Raw genomic sequence first — 16,747 nt, forward strand, 5'->3', positions numbered from 1 at the left:
CCAGCCGCAGTCCCGCCTAGCGAGCTTCGCGGGGTTTAATTTCGCCGTGCGGCCGCTCGTAACTGGCCTCTGCAGCTCGGGGTTGTTTGCATGGGATCTCGCAGCCGGGCGGAGGCGGCGCGGGCCGCGCGCCAGGGCAGGTTCCCAGCGGCGGGGGCAGGGCGCGCGGTGCCCTCGCGCGCAGCCAGGGCCGCGGTGCTGCAGGGACGCCGCTCCGGGACCGCAGAGCCCGCGGGGCCCCCAGCCGCCGCCCGCCGCCCGTCGAGCCGCCTTGGCCTCGCTCCCCCCGCCCCCCACCGCGGGCGCCTGCCGCACACCCCGCCTTTCTCTTTGCGCTCTTCCAGGAGGACGCGGGCAAGCAGCGCCCTGCAGCCGCCCGGGGCTCGGCCGGCGTTTCCTACCCGCTCCCCCCGGCCTGCGCGCCGGGAAGCTGGATCCAACCGCGCGCCCGTCACGCCGTGGGTCCCTGCAGGCGGGGAGGAGCGCCCGGGTGCCAGCGGCCCCGGTCTCTGAGAGTCGACGGCAGACGGGTACTTGACTGTGGTTTCGCCGGCGAGACTGTTGAGTTCCAGAGTGCGTGCGGGATGCCCGGTCTCCTAAGCTGGACGGATCCGACGGTAGGCAAGAGCGGGCTGCTGTAATTCTGCGACTGCAGTTTGCAACGTGCCTCCTGGAGCTTCGCGCCAAGCCTCGGGGAGGGAGGGAGTCGCGGCCCGGGGCCGGCGCAGCGGGCGGGTGGGGTCCGCGGCAGCCCCGCGCGCCCCTGGCCATGTCGCCTCCACTGCCCTGCCCCTTTGCGTGGCCTTCTGCGGGTTTGCAGGGCAGGCCCGGGTTGCTTCCCACCCGCGCGCGCTCTCTCCCCCCCAGCTAGCCCCAGCCGGCCAGGCTCCCCAGAGCCGAGACCTTCTGACTCCGCTCCCTCGCTTCCGCCTCCGCCCTCGCTCGGGGGGTGGCTCTCGAGAGCCGGACCTCGCCGGCCCCGGCTGGGACCATGGTGTTTCTCTCTGGAAATGCCTCCGACAGTTCCAACTGCACCCACCCGCCGGCACCGGTGAACATATCCAAGGCCATTCTGCTCGGGGTGATCTTGGGGGGCCTCATCATTTTTGGTGTGCTGGGCAACATCCTGGTGATCCTCTCCGTGGCCTGCCACCGGCATCTGCACTCGGTCACTCACTACTACATCGTCAACCTGGCGGTGGCCGACCTCCTGCTCACCTCCACCGTGCTGCCCTTCTCGGCTATCTTCGAGATCCTGGGCTACTGGGCCTTTGGCAGGGTCTTCTGCAATATCTGGGCGGCGGTGGACGTCCTGTGCTGCACCGCGTCCATCATGGGACTCTGCATCATCTCCATCGACCGCTACATAGGTGTGAGCTACCCGCTGCGCTACCCCACCATCGTCACCCAGAAGAGGGGTCTCATGGCTCTGCTCTGTGTCTGGGCGCTGTCCCTCGTCATCTCCATCGGGCCTCTCTTTGGCTGGAGGCAGCCGGCCCCCGAGGACGAGACCATCTGTCAGATCACCGAGGAGCCGGGCTACGTGCTCTTCTCGGCGCTGGGCTCCTTCTACGTGCCACTGACCATCATCCTGGTCATGTACTGCCGGGTCTACGTGGTGGCCAAGAGGGAGAGCAGGGGCCTCAAGTCTGGCCTCAAGACTGACAAGTCGGACTCGGAGCAGGTGACGCTCCGCATCCATCGGAAGAACGCCCCAGTAGGAGGCACCGGGGTGTCCAGCGCCAAGAACAAGACGCACTTCTCGGTGAGGCTCCTCAAGTTCTCCCGGGAGAAGAAAGCGGCCAAAACGCTGGGCATCGTGGTCGGCTGCTTCGTCCTCTGCTGGCTGCCTTTTTTCTTAGTGATGCCCATTGGTAAGTAAGTCTTTTAAACACCTGGCCTCGGTATTTTAGAGATCTGCATCCTGTTGCCCTCTGCTACCCCAGACTCACGTCGGGAAGGCGGTGGGGGGCAGAAAAGGGATGTGCGTTTCAAACAGCCGAAACCCGGGCCCGGCGGGGTAGGGGGTAGTTGGGAAATGAATGCTCCCTTGTGGAAAAGTGAATTTTAGTTCCCTTTCTTCTCCAGCTCTCATTTACATGATTATGTCCTGGGGCACTTTTTCAACTACGGTAAAGTGGCTTCTAACAGATTGCAGATTAATTGGTCTCCTTAATAAGAACGTCAGCTTTTCTTAATGCCTCTAAGCACGTGTTTAATTTAAATAGATGCCTCTTCCTTGGAGTCTCAGAGTCTCCACCACACACTCAGGCAGAGGCTTGTAGAATGCCACTTTCACCTCTGCTGCTATGGACTGCAAATCCTCTTGGCCTAAAAATAAGCACCATACTTATTCTGAACAAATGTGTAATTTTGTTATTAGATTAGATTATCCCTAAGGGTTAGTCATAATGCTCTGCTTATGTTCTATATCTGTGTTAATTTTATTTTCTGAATTCAGTATGGAAGAAAGTGTGGCCAGCCACGGACAAGAAGATATAAAAAAAAGGATGGTTTTGTGTCCAAACGAATTTAAGCTTTAAAGAATTCGACATAATGTTTCCAATAAGTAAATTCGTTCCCCCTTTATTATTTTAATAGTTTTAAAACAAACAGGATTCTCATCCAGGATCATTCTGGGAGTTGCAGATGACACTGTTTGAAAATAATACAGTAATGTTACAGATCCAATTTTTGCAAATGCTAAATTAGCTATTGTCAAAACCAATTAGCTCATTGTAAGTATCCTCTGTGCTGATCCACTTGGAATAGCCAACTATCTCTGAAAGGCCTTCATGAGATCCCAAAATGGTTGTTTGCTATTTTTAGTTTGTGAGCTCAAATATAGACCCACACACATTGGTTATCCACTAACTCTAGTAAACAAAAAAAAAAATATGATAAAAATTAATAGAAGTTCGTTTCTGGCACTCTAGAGCCAAATGTAAGTGGCATGTATTTAAATTACTTGAATTTGCAACTCTCTGTAATAATAGCCGCTATTAGTTTTTGAGGGCCAACTCAAAAACTGCATTTGTCCAGGCTCTTTATTTTGTACATCCTCTCAACAACTCAGTGAGGAATGCATTATTATTATTCTGAAATCACAAGTGGGGGGAAGAGATTCTTGAGGTCCTAGAGTTTCACAAGTCCCATAGCCACCAGCCACATGTGGCAATTTAATTCGAAATAAAATTAAAGAAAATTAATATTTGGTTCTGTAGTCCCACTAGCCAAAGTTCAGGTGCTCAATAGCCACACATGGCCAGTGGCTACTGTTTGGGACAGCAGAGGTATTGAACATTTGCATCGTTGCAGAAATTTCTATCTGACAGGGCGGCTTGAGAGACCTTCAGAGTCTACTAGCTGGCTTTCCCTTGTGCCTGCCCATCATTCTTGCTCTGTTCCTGGAAGTACATCACAGTTTTGAATTAATTTACATAACACTCTACCTGAGCCACTGCTTCCCTGCTTTTCTGCATCCTATCTCTTACTTCCTCCCAAAATTTATTCATGCATCCACGGGCTCATCCAGTGCATATCGGGCCCTTGCTCTAAACACATAGTTCGAACAAGGCAGCAAACTCCATGCCAGTAAAACGTTTGCATTCTTTTAGTGGAGATCGACAAACAAATAAATATATCTTAAGAAGGCAAGGATTACTAAGCACTATTTTAAAAAGTAAACAGGATAAGAGGATCAAGATGAGTAGGGTGACGAGGCACATGGTCAGAGGAATCCTCTCTGAAGAGGTGGTATTTGAGCAGAGGCCTAACTGAAGTGAGGAGCAAAGCTTGCCAAGTCTGGGAGGGTCTTTTGGGCAGAGAACGGCAAATACAGAGATGGGAAAGAGCCTGACCTGGTCAAGGCAGAGCAAAGAGGCCACAGTGGCTGAACTACAGATGAACGCGTGGGCAGACAAGGTCAAACCAGGGTAGCAGAGACAGACTCGGTCAGAGTAATGTGGATCTTTTTTGGCCCAAGTAGAATTTGCATATTATTCCAATCCTGATGGAAAACTATCCAATAAGACAGGTTTTATCAGGGAGTGGCTGGTTTTATATATATGTATTTTAAGATTTTATTTATTTATTCATGAGAGACAGAGAGAGGCAGAGACATAGGCAGAGGGAGAAGCAGGCTCCCTGCGGGGAGCCCGATTGGGGACTCAGTTCCAGGACCTGGGATCATGCCCTGAGCTGAAGGCAGACACTTGACCAATGAGCCACCCAGGTGCCCCTGGTTTCATATTTTTAAAGGATCACTCTGGTTGCAGGGTGGAGAGTAGGTTGTTTGGGTGTATGACTGTGAAAGCAGCGAGACCAGTTGGCAGACAGAGAAGCCAAGAGTGGGAAGGTCGTGATGCCTAGCACTCAGGTGAAACAGGTGGGGGTGGTGAGAAGTGATCACGCTCAGCACTTATTTCAAAGGTGTTGCTGACAAGTTTGGACATAAGGTATGAGAGAAAAGAGAGGTAATTAAAGATAGCTTCCAATCTGGGGCCTAAGCACCAGGGTAAACAGTAATGCATTTGGCTGAAACTAGGGAAACTAGAGAATGATGGTGATGTAAGTAGCTGGCAGGAGTGGAAAGCACAAGTGTTGATTTTGTGTAGCCACTCTGAGTAGTATCTATTCAACATCTAAGGGGAAGAGTGCCTAGGTGGCTCAAATGGTTAAGCATCTGACTTTGGCTCAGGTTGTGATCTTAGCGTCCTGGGATCAATCCCTGCGTCAGGCTCTGTTCAATAGAGAGTCTACTTCTTCTCCCTCTGTGCTTTCTCTCTCTTTCACTCTTTCTCTCAAATAAATAAAAATTAAAAATCATTTTTAACAAAACCCATCTAAGTAGAGATGCCAACTGGCAGATAGATACATGAGTTTGGAGTTGCGAGGGGCAGCGGAGCTACCATGTAAGCTGTGGACACTTCAACATATTTAAACCCACAGAAGTGCACAGATCTACAAGGAAGGACATTTGGAGAGAAAAGAGAGATAAGACTGAGCCCTGGGGCCTTCTGGTATTTGAGGGCTGGGAAGAGGAGGAGAACCAACCAGCAGAAGAAGTTGAGAAGGAGCATCCAGGGAAGTAGGAAGAAAACCAGGAGGCTGTATTGTTCCCAAAGCCAAATGGAAATGTTTAAAGAAGGCAGGAGTATTCAGCTGTGTCACAGGCAGCTGCTCAGCCAAGGCTGGGAATCAGCATTTTACTTGGCCATGTGGAGGTCCTTGGTGATAGGAGGAGGTCCGTTGGGGATAATAGCCTCAGTGACATGGTGGAGACAAAAGCCTGACTGTGTGCTTCTTAAAATGAAAGATGAAGATGTGAGAACAGTGAAAAGAGAAGACACAACTCTTGGGGAAGCTTCTCGTAGACAATAGAACAGGGAAATAGGGTGTAGACCGAAGGATCTAGAGAGAGTTTCCAAAGGTAGGAGATAGGATATTATGTTTATATTCTGATGGAACAAAGGAATAGAGGTGCTGATGGTATAGGTGAGGGAGGAGGTGGGATTCAGAGCCCAAGTGGAGTGTTGGGAAGTGAGGGAGAAGCCAGGGTAGTAGAGTCCTAGAAAGTCCTTAAGGACAGATTTGAGATTTATAGATATAAGTTGAAAGTAAGACCAGTCAGGAAGGTTTTGTGTTACTTTCTAATAGCGAAGACGCTGAGGATTATGGGGAATGTTGCTGATGATTGACCATACCTATGAACCACAGCAAAGACAGGCATTTATGCAGGGACATAAACTAGAACAGACGAGGAGTCATAAAGAGTCAGATGGTGGACAAAGGGGAACTCTGGTCTAACCATGGCCTATCTCTTGGATCTGCTCTCCTGGGGAATTAGTAACATTGAGGTGAAATATTATGGTGGCAGGAAGTTGTGGTCAGACAGGAACACCCAGATCACTGGGCTTCCATTAAATCCTAGCAATGGGGGTGCAACAGCAGGAATATTGAGAACTTAAAGTGGGCAGTCCAACCATGCTGCTCAGTAGGCAAAAGGTCCCTAAACCTAGCAGGATCTGTGGTCCACAGTTTCTTGATGCCACCAAATGAGCAAGAGCCGATTTCTTCTAGGATTTATTGACTGTATAAGAAGTGCCAGGCACTGATTTAGAACAAAAAGATGAATAAAGCACATTCCCTGCCCTCAAGGGCATCACAATCGAATTAAGGAAACAAATTAGGAACAATTATCACAAGTCTATGAAGTGGTATTAGAGGCGCTAAGGAATATAACAGTTAACTGTGTCTGGAGGTCACTATGGAAACTTCTAGAAGTACCACTGTTGACTGAGCAGGGACTTGAAGCCTGCACTACTTCTGCTGGGCCGTCAGTGAGATATTGTTTGTTGTTAGTAACTGTCTTAAGTACATCTTTCATGCAAAATGGGAATAGAAGAATAAATGGCATATAAATATACCATTAATAATTATGTTATACACAATGGACACAAGCTTTCAAGTATGACAAGTACTGTCTTGGGAAGAAGAGATTATCAATCTGAGCAAGGCTGTCAAAGAACAGCCGGATTAGAAACTAAGGCAGGCAGGGATGTGTGTGGTATACAAAGCTGAGAAGCAAAGTGCCCACATGTGTGCGAACCGGCCCAGGATAGCCAGATGAGAGGGCTCCTCACAGCCTCCACACTTCCCTCCTTCCTAGCTCCTGCCATCAGGGCCAGGCTGATTGTTGGACTGAAGTGTGATTGCTGGTGTAAATCTGACTTGCTCACTCTCAAGTCTTAGTGTTGCTGGTCTTGTTTTCTTTTTGCATCTTCAATGTTTGGTTGAAATTCAGAACCCCTTGTAAGGGGGTGTGGTGTCATGTTTGAGGATCTTATCTCATTTATACCTCAGAGTGATAGTTTTTCTTCTTTTTAAATATTTTATTTATTCATGAGAGACACAGAGAGAGAGAGGCAGAGACATAAGCAGAGGGAGAAGCAATTTTATACCTCATAACTGCAGGGAGCCTGATGCGGGACTCGATCCCAGGACCCCAGGATCACGACCTGAGCCAAAGGCAGTTACTCAACCACTGAGCCACCCAAGCGCGCCCCAGAGTAAATGTTTTTAAAAGCCAGGTTTTGATCATGGAGATGAAGAGGAAGGGTACAAAGGTGTTTGCTTCAGCGTGTGAAAGGAGGAAGTGTGAAAAATGTGTCTTGGGGGGAAACTCCAGCACCTAACATGTGGACGTCATCTTTGCTTATTTCATTCCTGCCAGTTCCAGAGTCATTGTTGTGCTGGGTTCAAAGAGTGGTGGCCTGAGATTGAAAGCTAGGCTTTCTTTTTCATAAAATAGGACATGTTATACAGGTCAACTGCCTAGCACAATGCCTAGCAGAGAGTAAATGGCCATAAATGTGAATTTTATCCACGCATGTGGGTCTTACAGACCATTACTGACATAGGTGACACAAGGATGTTGCTATGAGGGGTAGGTGCCCCGGGAGATCTGAGAAACAGCTTCAGAAAGAAAGGGATGAAGGGGAATGTCTACTGCACGCACAATTGTGTGTCTGAAATCTAGTTCTCTGATTTAAATACAAAACAGGCATTATTATTGGACTTAGACATTGCTGAGTCAAAGGAGGCAGTATTGGGCTGAGCTGTGGCTCCTGTGGACATAGAATATTTGATATTTATGTTAAAATAAATAGCAGACCGTGCGGTGGTGAGGTTGGAGAATGTGTTTTAAAATGGGATGTTTGAGGGAAAGCAGAGCTGGCAAGGGTAGAAGCAGTGAGGCAAAGAATGGTTCGTGTATTCAGCAAAATCTCGTTGCACACCTACTATGTGCCAGGCAGCTAGAGACTCGCTGGAAATAAAGACAAGGAAAAAAATGTCTACCCTAATGCAGCTGAAAAGCTGCACAGTGGAATGCACAGCGAAGTTTCAAATGGTGGTGTGTGAGACACAGCAAGGAAGAAGAGCAAGTGCCTGATGTATAAATGACATATAGCGACCCTAACTCTTATGGATGCCCAAGACAACCAGACATTGGGTTGATTTGCTACAGGCACAAAGGGATCAGGCCTCCGATTCTAAATGGAGAAGGTTGACCCCTTTAGAGATAATGATGTGAAGAGAATCTAAGAGCCATTATGATTTTAAGATAGGAGGCCAGTTTCTCAATTACTCTGTACTGCAAACCATCCCAAAATATAGTGGCCTGAAGAAACAATCATTTTATACCTCGTAACTCTGTAGGTCAGGGATGAGTCAAGACCCAGCACATCTGATCATTGGGGCTGGCTCGCAGAATTTGTGGCTTCTCTTCTTCCAGTGGTGTAGACCAGCTTTTTTTTTTTTTTTTTAAGATTTATTTACTTATTTTAGAAAGAATAAGATAGAGTGAGAGCATGAGCATGAGTGAGGAGAGGGATCAAGGGAGACAGAAAGGGAGACAAAATCTCCAGCAGACTCCCTGCAGAGTGCAGAGTCCGACGCGGTGCTTGATCCCACGACCCTGAGATCGTCGTATGACCTGAACCAAAACCAAGAGTCAGACACTTAACTGACTGAGCCACCCAGATGCCCCTAGGCCAGCTTTCCTTCAGCATGGCAGTGTTCTCCATGAAAGCCAGGGCAGACCCTGCCGGGCTTTGAAGAGCTAGGCCCAGACCTGACTGGCCCAGTGTCACTGCTGTCTCATTCTGCAGTGAACGCAAGTCACAAGATCCACATAGGTGCAAGGGGAAGGACATAGATTCACGTCCTGATGGGCAAGTGGCAGGTGCACAGTGGGTGAGAGGATTACTCTGACCACCTTGCAGCACGTCTACCTTCACAAGCATATCAAATAATATTTCTCTTTCATCTACTAGTTATTTATTGAGAACTTCCGATATGCTGGGCTTTATGCAATACACTAAGTAAAAAGAATCTGGGTCCTTGCCTTCCTGCAGGTTTCTAATCTCTTTGGACAGAAAGAGATTAATCAGATAATGTCTGATTAAAAAAATCCAAACTGGGGTGGCCCAGTCAGTTAAGCATCTTCCTTCAACTCGGGTCATGTTCCCGGGTTCTGGGATCGAGCCCCGCATCGGGCTCCCTTGCTCTGCCGGAAGTCTGCTTCTCCCTCTGCCTGCTGCTCCCCCTGCTTGTGCTCTCTCACTCACTCTCTCACTCACTCTCTCAAATAAATAAATAAAATATGTTTTTAAAAAATCCAAACTCTGTATAATGAAGAGGATGTGGGTGGTACCTTGAAAACATATACTGTGGATAAGAGTGTCCCTGAGCAGAGAGAGCAGAAAAGGCTTGCTGCAGAGGAGGGCTTGACCTTCGAACCAAGATGTGCAGAATGGGGAGATGTTCGGTGGCTAAAAGGGTGAGAGGGAGAACAGAATGGGCAAGGACTCTGACAAGGTTGGCTTGGTGTCCATGAAGATTTTCCAGATGGCTGGTGTGGCCAGAAGTGAAAGTCTGTGAGATAACTGGTAACAAATGAAGCCAGAGAGAGCAGAGCCAGACCAAATTAGCTCATAGAGCCATCTTATGAGTTTTTGATCAGGAACAAGGGTGACATGACCAAGCCTATATTTCAAACTGTCGGAGGCTTAGAGGAAAGAGGACTCAAGACAGGCCAGTGGGAGATCTTTACACAGGACAGGAGGGAGATGTCCGGCTGAGTATGATGCTTCTCACCTGCGGTTGCGAATACTTATTTCCGTGAACTGCTACATAGTTCTGGAATGCCTCTTTGTCATTGCCTCCAGAGCCGAGTTATGAGAAAACCTTTCTCTGATCACAAATAGTATAACCAGACTTGGCTTTAAATTAATTCTGGCTCTTTCCACAAGACAAAACTGTCAATGAAGATTTACTGTCATATTCAAAAGAATGTGCTGCAGGCTCAGGAAACATCTAGAATGAGTTCCAAAAATGCTTTGAACAATAGCCGACTCTCAAATGAGGCTACAGACAGGCAAGTCATTACTTTGAAGGAGACAACACTTAAGGACGAAGGCATAGCTGTGTTTTGTTGTCTCATGGTTTCAGGCTCGGATGGAAGGACCGATCTTCCTTGTCTCGCAAGTTCACTGTATTTTAGCGCTTTTTGTTTTGCCAACTGGACACTTGCCTAGTGGCTTCTCATTTTTAAATTGCATTATTTCTTTGCTCTTTGAAAAATTTCCCCCGTATTATTAGTCATTTGCATTTCGACTTTTGTAATGTGAAATTGCTTGTCTGTGCATTTTGACCGCTTTTTATAAGCCCTTTTATTTTTATTTCTTTTCTATTTGTAAGCTCATTTTATACATTGAAGATATTAATCACTTATTTATAGTATATCCTGGGTTGCCAGTTTTTTTTCTCATGCTATATTCAGATATTGCTGAGAAAATGTAGCTTCTTTATTTTCCAAAAACCGATGTGATCTTTTTCATGAACTCCATGGAAATACACACACACACACACACACACACACACACACACTTTTAGGCAAATCCGGTAAGCTCAGCCTGATCCAATCATGTAAGCTGCGTCTCTATATATTTAGCCTCTTTAGAGTAACGCAAACCTTTCAGATTTACTGCAAAGTTGTTGACCAGGTCCAGGAGCTCACATGATCTCTTGGGCATGTGGATAGGAAATTGGGACCCTTGGCTGACCCCTGAGTGTGACTTTTAGCGCCCCATATTGAGGAGGTTGGGATAGTCTAGTGACTCAACATTAGTCCCCAGCCCATGCTCTTGTCCCCTGATGAGTCTGAGGCTGTTCCTTGTGGCCCGTCGTCCCACCTGATGACCCAATGGGACTTCAGAGCCTCAAGGTATGTCTGTGAGTCCATTCATTCCTGGTAGGGGAGATAACGGCTCTTTTGCCATTGGTCAAGGAGACACTTAGTCCTTAGAGCCCCAGTGATCACCTCTTGCTCCTGAGCTAAAATCCTCAGCAATGTTTTATCCCATCTCAAGGCATGGAGAGCCCCATGGGTTCCATCCACACCACACCACACCACACCCCACACAGAATACCATACCAGACTACCCCACACCACACACATCATACAACACCACACTACACACACGACACCTACCACACCACACTACACCACACCACACACACCACGCATACCACACAGGCAGGTTGGCTGGATTCACTCTCTGCCCAGCCATGCTGGCTGTAACTTTCATGGGTGTGATAGATGTCATGTGCCATCTCCCAGATACCCAGAATGGAGAGTGGGAAAAATCGCCTTCACTCCCACCTTTATCTTAAATGCCTTGGGGTCCTTGTTAAGAGGGAAGCTCAGAACAAACACCCAGGTGCCTCTTTCCATTACCTCCTCCCCCATTTCCCCCCACAGTCCCTACCTATAGAGGGTAGACGGGGAAGACTTTCCCTTCCTCTTTCTGGTTAAATGGGACACTCCCCTGAATCATGTCCTCCTCCCTCCCAAGGTGGCATCCACCTTCAGTGGAATGGCACATGGATCGCAGAGACAGAGAGGCTTACTAAAAAGGAAAGAAAGATGAGGGGTATTTAACAATATTATATTTACTGTGCATATTTAGCAATTATGCTTCCCATTGGAATTTTTTGCATTTTATTGTTTTGTGGTTTTTACAAATATATGGGCATTTAACATTTTTATGTAGCCACATATTTTAATCTATTTCTTTACAAATTGTACCTTCCCAGGGATGCTTGGAAAGATCTTCCCCAATGCCAGTCAGATAACCTGTTTTTTCCCCAGTTCTTTTAGAGCAGCATTTGTAACCTATCTGTATTTTGGTAGGTGATTTTGAAATCTGTATCGATTTTGAAATGGTTAGCCAGGTATTCTTTTTTTTAGCCAGATTATCTTAAAAGATTTAGTGAACAATCAATCTATCTTTTCCTGTCTTACTTGGAAAACTACCTTTGTTATGTTAAAAAGAATCTTGGGACTCCCACTTCTGTTCCATAATTTATGTCTCTCCGCTCTAGGATTGGGTGCCACACTATTTTTTTCATTTTAAAATTTTTGTTCTTTTTTATCGTAGTATAGTTGACATATAATATAATATTTATATATAATATTTATGTAATATATAATATTTATAACAACTATATTTATTGTATTTGTATGTATGATAGAATAATGTATAATAATAGAATATATTATGTACATTAATATAATAAATATTATATATAGTTCAGATATACATCATAGTAATTTGACAGTTTTATACATTATTTTAATTACTGTGGTTTTATAATACATTTTAGCATTTTCTGGTTTAAGGACCCTGGATGAAAATTCCTTCTCAAAATTATCTTGTCCGTCCTTGCACACTCATTTTTCCAGAAAAACCCTGTCCCCTGCTCACCCCACACCATACCTAAATCCTGTCACATGTTAATCATAAATTTTTAGGATTTATAGATTAATTTGAAAAGAGACATCTTTATCATGCCGAGTTTTCCTGTTGAGATATGTGATATGTTGCTCCATTCATTTCCCTAACTACTTTTGAACTATTGTTTACACTTTACTTTTCATCACAGTTATTAACATGTCCTGGGGCAGCCCCGGTGGCTCAGCAGTTTAGCGCTGCCTTGGGACCAGCGTGGGATCCTGGAGACCTGGGATCGAGTCCCACGTCAAGCTCCCTGCATGGAGCCTGCTTCTCCCTCTGCCTGTGTCTCTGCCTCTCTCTCTCTCTCTCTCTCTCTCTATGTCTCTCATGAATAAATAAATAAAATCTTAAAAAAAAAGAAAAACATGTCCTGAAAAACTATTATGATAGTGGATTTGGGAAATGCTGCTTTGGTATTTCAGCATTAGATATGGCACTCATTATTGGTTTTAGATCAACACACTTCATCGTATCAAGGCAGTATCTTTCTATAGTTCATAGAAGCATCTTATCAAAACTGAATTTTTAATTTTCTCAGATGCTTCTTTTTTGATACCCATCACTATCAACTTTTTTCTTTGACACTGATCTGATAAATTTTATTTCACAATATTAACCTATCCATGTATTCTTGGATTAAATTCTATCTTGATCAGTGGCATTTTTCTTTTTTATTCTACTGCATTATACTAAATGTCTTATTTCTGGACTGTATCGATATTTCTATGTGAAGTGAATGTATTGTTTTATTTTATTGTGCTGTTTTTGTCACATTTTGGTATCAAGCTTATGTTAACATCATAAAGCTAACTGTGACACTTTTCATTTTTTTCTACAATCTGTAACAGTTTAAATAGCCTAAGAATTATGTGTTCTTTGAAGGTTTGAAAGAACTTGCCCATAAAACGTTTAGGCACAGCTCCTTTTATGGATGCAATTCTGAGACTAGTTTCTATTTCTTCCATGGATAGTGATCTATTCTGATTGTCAGATTTGATAATCTTTGTTTTCTTATTTTCCATTTCCCTTCTCATTGAGGCTTAACATTTTCACATAGAATTCTACAGGAAATTCTTTAATTTTTAATTTCTATTCTACCTTTCTCATTTCCCACATCATGCGCTTATGTTTTCTTCTTTTTGTCTTCACTGAGATATCCTGAGAGATTGCCTGTCTTATTTGTTTTTTCAAGGAAAAAACATGTCCTGGATGTATTGATTCAGGATGTATCAATGTCCTGGATGTATTGATCATATTAATCTGTTTTTCCAGTGCAATAATTTAAACTTTAGAAGTTTCTTTCTTTCACTTTTTCTAATTATATTTTGCTCTTTTTTTTATTACCTTGCACAGAATATCTGCTTCAGGTATTTTGATTCTTATTTAAGATTCAAGACAGTCAAAGCTGTACATTTTCTTTCAAGCAAACTTGAGCTCCTTGCCCTATATTTTGCTAAGCAGTGCTCTCATTTAGTTGCTGTCTTTCCTCTTTAAAAAAAAAATTAAATTTTTATTTAAATTCAAGTTGCCAACATACAGTATGACACACAGTGCTCGTTTCATCACATGCCCTCTTTAATGACCATCATGCAGTTACCCTATCCCTCCACCTGCTTCTCCTTCTGCAACCTTTTGTTTGTTTCCCAGAGTTAGGAGTCTCTTATGGTTTGTTTTTCCCCTTTTAATATTCCCTTTGTCCTATGTAGACAGAAGAGGATTCATTGGGGTGTTCTTATTGTTTGTTAATTTGAAAATAATCGATGTTTTAAATCCCCTACTTTAAAAAATCAATTTAAGTATTACTACATTGTGGTCAGAAAATATGAAACTAAGTAATTTCTAGCTTATGGAATTTATTGAGGGTATCTTTTATGACAATATATGACCAGTAATTAGACATTTAATAGAATTCATATTTAATAGGTATATGTTAACTAAACTTTAATACTGGCATTTTTAAGATCTTCCCAATTCACTCTTCTTTATCCATCATCTACTTTCTTTGTCAAATACTGAGAGAGGTATGGTTAAATCCTCCCACAGCTACCGTAGGAAGAATAATTCTCCAATTATTCTTTTATTTTTAATAAAGTTGCTTTATATATGTTGACGCAGTTGCTTGATACCTAAAAGACTGAGTCAGTATCTTCATTAAAGATAGATTTTTTGTTCTATTTATTTTTCCTTGATATGCACATTTTAAAAATTAATACTGTAATCTTTTTTTAAGATTTTATTTGTTTATTCATGAGAGACACAGAGAGAGAGTCAAGCAGAGACACAGGCAGAGGGAGAAGCAGGCTCCATGCAGGAAGCCTGATGTGGGACTCGATCCCGGGACTATGGGATCACGCCCTGAGCTGAAGACAGATGCTCAACCACTGAGCCACCCAGGTGTCCCAATACTGTAATCTTTAATGTGTTTTGTTTGCCAATGTACCTTGGCCTGAATTTTTATGTACCAGCTTGTGTATCTTGCATCACATAGATTTTTTTTTATACTGTATGCATCTGATCTGGGTATTTGTCTCTTAGTAGGGATTTGACTAATTTCCAGCAATTGTAACAGATATATTTGGCTTGATGTTTGTCCTCCTGCTTTATGCTTTCTGGCTTTATGCTTGCTTCCTTTTCTTTGTTTCTGTCTCTTGCAGATTGGACCATTTATTTTCTTTGCCTTTTAATTCTGTAATGTTTTAGAAAGGTTGTCTCCTATTATTATTTCTAAGAGAAATTATCTTCGAGCTTTTCTTTTTTCTTTTTTGGTTTTTGTTTTGTTTAGTTTTGTTTAGAGCTTTTGAAAAGTGTTTTTTTAACCTTCAATTCTTTCTTACCACAACTTCTATCAGTCACCTTTGCTTATGTAAGGGAAGAAGTTTAGCATACTTGGATTTTCTTTTCTTCCTGAAAATCACATCTGTGGGTTAATAAAATTTTGCATTTTAAATTTAGATTATTGCTATTAAATGATTATATTATCTACCCTGTTTTTGCGTCTTTCTATAATTTAGTTTAGTAATACTAATTGCCCTCTTATTATATACTGTGATTTACTTACTCATGAGGTCAGGATTTTGCTTTGTCTACCCTGTGGAACAAGGGCCAGCAAACTATGGTCTGTTTTCGTAAATAAAGTTTTATTAGAACACATCCATGCCCATTACTTACAAATCATCCATGCCTGCTTCCATGCTACTGTGGCTAACTTAAGGAGTTGCTGCAAAGACTGCATGGCTCACAAGATTTAAAATATCTACTATTATACTAAAGAAGAGTATACACCAAATAAAATTTTACCAGTGAAGACAAAAGCAAAACACATTTTCTAAGCTTTTACAAGCCTGAGCCTAAACACATGAACAACTTCTCCTGAGTATAGAACTTGAATTGATATATATTCTTTTTCTTTCAAATGCTGTCATTACTCCCTTGTTTCTTGGTATTTAGAACTATATAAATGACTCGAGGTCAACTTGTTTTTTGTTGAGTATTCTCTTTGATTATGTATAATTTTTTAGCCATGATGCCAATAGAATTTTTTTCCCAAATTAAAAAAAAAATGTCTCCTGGAAATTTCTGTTTTGTGGACAGTGTTCACTGCTATTACCTGGAACCCACTGTGTGTTTTTTGGTCCTGAATTTACAGATAGCTTCTTCAGTGCTCACTTTCTCTGCTACACTCTTTCCCTTGAAATTCATTTTAGCTATATTTTGGATCTTCTGTATCGTCCTCCTTTTCCTTTTGCTTTTTCCCTGTCATATTAGTCATCTTCTGTCTTCCTCTGGCTTCCACTCAAGTTTCTCACATTTGTGTTCCATTTTACCTAGTTAGCCTTGGTATGCAAGTCTTCCCCCATGTTCTCTCTGCTCCATTCCATCTTATTGGCATGTTGCTCTATGGTCATTCTTGCTTATACTCATTTTTTAAAAATTATTTATGAGAGACACAGAGAGAGGCAGAAACATAGGCAGAGGGAGAAACAGGCTCCCTGCAAGAAGCCTGATATAGGACTCGATCCCAGGACCCCGAGATCACTATCTGAGCCAAGGGCAGATACTCAACCACTGAGCCACCCAGGTGTCCCACCAATATTCATTTTTAAGCCTAGTAGCTCCTTATGTCTCATTTCAATACAGCGTAGAGATTTTCTATCTTGTCTACTGAACAGCTGAATCTTTTCATGTGAACAGTAATCCTTCTCTTTTTGTTCAATCTCATTAAGGATGACCTGGTAAAATATGAAGTGGGCCCTGGGTGGAACTGAGTGGGTTCCTGTGCCAATCTTTCAGACTCAGATTAAGGGGGAAGGAAAAGAATTGTCTTTGTCGTAGTTTAAGTTTGCCAGGGTACAGACCTTTCTATCCATAGGGAGCAAAGAAGGTGA

The 16,747-nt window shown here is 43.6% G+C and overlaps 1 protein-coding gene across 1 annotated transcript in view; it reads left to right on the forward strand.

The window, feature by feature from the left end:
- The first annotated feature begins 987 nt into the window (after positions 1 to 987).
- Positions 988 to 16,747, forward strand: part of ADRA1A (adrenoceptor alpha 1A) — a 101,262-nt gene continuing 85,502 nt past the window's right edge. Inside the window, exon 1 of the mRNA NM_001195843.1 lies at positions 988 to 1,874. Within this exon, the coding sequence (NP_001182772.1) occupies positions 992 to 1,874 (883 nt within the window). The 5' untranslated portion in view covers positions 988 to 991. The remainder of the gene's footprint in view (positions 1,875 to 16,747) is intronic.

Source organism: Canis lupus, chromosome 25 (assembly GCF_011100685.1).
Source record: "Canis lupus familiaris isolate Mischka breed German Shepherd chromosome 25, alternate assembly UU_Cfam_GSD_1.0, whole genome shotgun sequence".
Classification (NCBI taxonomy): domain Eukaryota; kingdom Metazoa; phylum Chordata; class Mammalia; order Carnivora; family Canidae; genus Canis; species Canis lupus.